At 39.1% G+C, this 4,080-nt stretch overlaps 1 protein-coding gene across 1 annotated transcript in view; it reads left to right on the top strand.

The window, feature by feature from the left end:
- Positions 1-3,655, top strand: part of TMLHE (trimethyllysine hydroxylase, epsilon) — a 65,143-nt gene extending 61,488 nt beyond the window's left edge. Inside the window, exons 7-8 of the mRNA XM_065901045.1 lie at positions 2,333-2,471; positions 3,207-3,655. Coding sequence (XP_065757117.1) covers positions 2,333-2,471; positions 3,207-3,338 — 271 coding nt within the window. The 3' untranslated portion in view covers positions 3,339-3,655. The remainder of the gene's footprint in view (positions 1-2,332; positions 2,472-3,206) is intronic.
- The last annotated feature ends 425 nt before the right edge of the window (positions 3,656-4,080 follow it).

Below are 4,080 nucleotides of genomic sequence, written 5' to 3'. Positions count from 1 at the left end.
GTGTTTCTTTGTTTGCTACAGTCCTGTGGATTCTGTAACTCAAACCCCACTGGCTACCAGAGCCATGTGATCAAGGAGGGTGTCCCCTGTGCAGCAGTCACAAAAACCAGGTTACCAAACATGTATACAAGCTCATTCCAGGGAGACACTGGTGACCTGGAGTGGGCCAGAGGAAGAATGTGAAGATGGTGCCCACTGGCCTTTCCCATCTCCAGGGAGGATCACAGTCTGTCCATAGCTGTGTGCTAAATTAGAAGCCTGACCCTCAGGCAGCAGCTTTTAAGGTATGCAAATAGACCTCTTTTAGGGAAAGTTTGGGATATGAGTGTTTATGTCTGCTGTCTCTGTGGTAGGCCTGAGGGGGGGGATAGCCACAATAAGTCCTCACAGACCTATTAAGAAGTGTTTCTTTGTTTGGTATAGTCTGTTGGGTCTCATGATTGCAAGCCCCATTTTCTTTCAAAGCTATGTGTTTTGGGGACCATCCCTCAGGTGGAAGTCTTAAAAGTTGGGACACTAGATGTTGGGTTCAAACCCTTCAATCCTCAGGAGAAGCTGGGAGTTGTGAGCTTCTACATGATCATATGTTTATATGTCACTGAATCAGGGGTAGGGCCATGGCAAGATTGTCTCAGCCCTTCTATACATTCTCATTCACCCAATGTGTAGGAGTCGCTCAGTTAGTTTCTAGATTTCTTCATAGAGAATTGTTCCCTGTGTAACTGTAGATTTGCTGTGTCCATGGGAGGAGGTGAGTTCAGGAGCCTCCTATATTTCCATCATGGAGCAGAACCTCCAGCACTATTTGTAATAGTTACAAACCAGAAATGACTCAAATGCCCATCAACAGAATGGATTGAATAAATTGTGGTGGTATAGTCCCACAATAGAATTCTATTCAACATGAAGGATGAATGAACTATTGCCATATAGCACAATGATGATAAATCCCCTAAATATAATGTTAAATGAAAGAAGCCAGGCACAAAAGAGTACATACTGCAGTATTCCATTTATATAAAGTTTTATAAATAAGCAAAACTAATCTTTGCTGACAGAAGTCATGATGGTAGTTATCCTTGGGTGAGGGGAGAGACAATATGGGAAAGGGGACAGGGAATGTTCTGGGGTTCAGGTAATTATCTATGTATTGACCTGGGTGCTAGTGAAATGGATGTGTTCACATCATGAAAATTCATCAAGCTTATGATCTGTGTACTTTTCTGTATATATAGTGTACTTCAGTAAAAAAAAAAAATTAATTTGCCTTAGGTAAAAAAGAATCCAATATCTTAGCAAAGCTTTTTCAGTGGCTTCCCACAGTACTTGGAATAAAATCCAAAGTCCTTACCATAGCCTACAGAGCTATACATGATCTGGCCCATGGCTACCCTCCTCCACTACACTTCTTACCATTATTCCCCTTGGTTACTCAGCTGCAGCCACATGGCCTTCTCACTTGTCTGCAAACATAAAACTACTTTCCACCCTAAGACTTTGTACTTGCTGTTCTCTGCCTGGAACACTCTTCTCTCAGCTTGTCACATTGCTGGTTTCTTATCATACAAGTACCAGCTCAAATGTCACTTCTTTAAAAAAAAAAAGTCCTTCTCTCAACAGTCCTTCTGAAATAGACTTCCCAATATTTTTTTTTATCATTTAACACTATTTTTTTCTACATAACATCTGTAACTAGTTATGTATTTGTTACTTGTTCATCATCTATCTTTCTCAATAGAATGTAAAATCCCCAAAGTCTGGGATCATGTCTGCTGTGTTCACCATTATATCTTTAATGCCTGACACACCACCTAGCACATAGCAAGTGCTCATGTAAATGTTAGGGTTGAATGAATGAATCAATGAAGATTCCTGGGTAAACTCTCTACTAGGCTGTAGCTAGGATTTCTCCCACGAAGGAAAACACCTGAAAAGTTGTAAGTCATCCTATTAAAAAGAAAGCTTTGTTAGTACAAACTCTTGCCAACCTCAGCTTGGTGAGGAGAAAGCTCAGATCTTTCCCCAGTGTTTCTATGAAATTTGGCCAAGGGAATGTTCTTTAGATAAAACATAATATTCTAAGATGGTAGAAACCAGCTAAAACTTTCTTCTATCCCCTATCCTCAGATTTTCCAAAAGAAAACAAAATATGGTCAACAGGCAGTGGAGCTCTTCTCTAAAATCCTATAGTCATGAGAGAACATTATTATTGTTACCTCATCATGGGACAAGTGATAAATATAGGGAAAGCTTATGTAAAATTGCTTAATAAGCAACAGATTTCTTTAACATGTGTTTGAGGAGATCTTTCTTTCTCACAATTTCACCTTAGGTACAACAACTATGACCGGGCTGTCATCAATACCGTACCTTATGATGTTGTCCATCGTTGGTATACAGCACACCGGACTCTAACAATAGAGTTGAGGAAACCTGAGAATGAGTTTTGGGTCAAACTAAAGCCTGGCAGGGTGGGTGCCAAACTCGAAAGATGTCAAGTAAGCTCGTTATACTGAAGCAGTGAAGAATGAGTACTTATTGAATACGTGAGTCAAAATGTTGCAAAGGAAAAAGAGAAAAGAGTCCTGGGTGTTGGCCCTGGTCCTACCACTCACTCACTAAATGACCTAGAAGCAGGCTCTCCCCACTGACTCAGTGACTATTTGTATGATGAGGGGGTTGAAGGACTCCCTTTACCTTCTCTCTTCCCTGGGACCTTGATTCATTAATTATTTCATCCTCATGTCCCTATGGGCTAAGGGTCCTTCTGGCTTTATGATTCCTTTTTTTTTTTTTTTTTGCTCTTGATATTTCCTCTGGATAAAGAATATCTCTAGCTTAGCATAAGACATAATGAAATAGTTTAACTCTTTGAGAACATATATAATAACAATTAAAGAGAAAGAAAAAAAGAAACCAATGATCTGGTTTGCTTTGATAAGAGAATAATTAATCAAGAAATAAAAGCTCCTCAAAGTTCAGGGCCTGTAACCTGCTGTTACTTTTGTTACTTCCATCTAGCCTACTACAGAGCTACGTACATCCTAGTTTCCAAATGTTTGTTTAATCTCAAAAGAAAAACACCTCATTGAATGTAACCAGAGAACAACCTAAAGCTTTTATTTTAAATGATCTCTTCTGATTTAGGGTTCCTTTGGTCTGCCCTTGTTCTGAGTGTTTTTTCTCTCTTTTTTTCCCACTCACAGGTCCTATTTATAGACAACTGGCGCGTCCTACATGGCAGGGAATCCTTCACTGGCTACCGCCAACTCTGTGGCTGCTATTTAACAAGGGATGATGTATTAAACACTGCTCGTCTCTTGGGTCTTCAGGCTTAAAATTGACAGCATTGGTATTAGGAACACACCTGACAACCTGGCTACCAGAATTCATATCAGCAGAATAATATTGTGTCAATACGGACTTCAAATTGTCTCCTTACCTCATCACACAAAACAAAAGCCTCCCCTTTCTCTAATAGGGAAAACCTTGGAGAGAGGCTTCTGAGATAGCCAATGTCAGCCATCTAGTATGGTAGCTTTCTTCCCCAAGTTATAACGTGGACTCATTTGGTTTTTGGACCTTTTGATGTAATTGTGGTCAATCTGCCTCAGAAATATAATCACCACATTGATAGAGAAACAATAATAGTCACTAGGTAAAAATTTGTTTCAACAGGATCTGTTAAAAAGAAATGCATTCTAGGAATAACAAAGTCTTAATAGGGCAGAGATTTGCAACATTTTTGGTCTTAAGACACCTAATCACTCTTAAAAGTTATTGAGGACCCCAAAGAGTGCTTGGATGTGGGTCGTGTCTATTGCTACTAATTGTATTAGATATTAAAACTTAGAAATGTTTAAAATTTAAGGACAAAAAAGCACACATCCATCAGCTGTCAGAGAGATGACATCATCACATGTCATGTAGCTTCTGGAAAAGTCTTCTGTACATTCATCAGATAATTCGAGTGAAAAAGGCAATATCATCTTAATGTTGTTATTAAAAATTGTTTTTAATACACAAACCCACTAAATGGATCTCATGGACTGCTCTAAAGGTGTCTTTAGACCACACTTT

This window comes from Phocoena phocoena, chromosome X, assembly GCF_963924675.1.
Source record: "Phocoena phocoena chromosome X, mPhoPho1.1, whole genome shotgun sequence".
Classification (NCBI taxonomy): Eukaryota; Metazoa; Chordata; class Mammalia; order Artiodactyla; family Phocoenidae; genus Phocoena; species Phocoena phocoena.
This window is presented reverse-complemented; position numbering and strand designations above follow the sequence as displayed.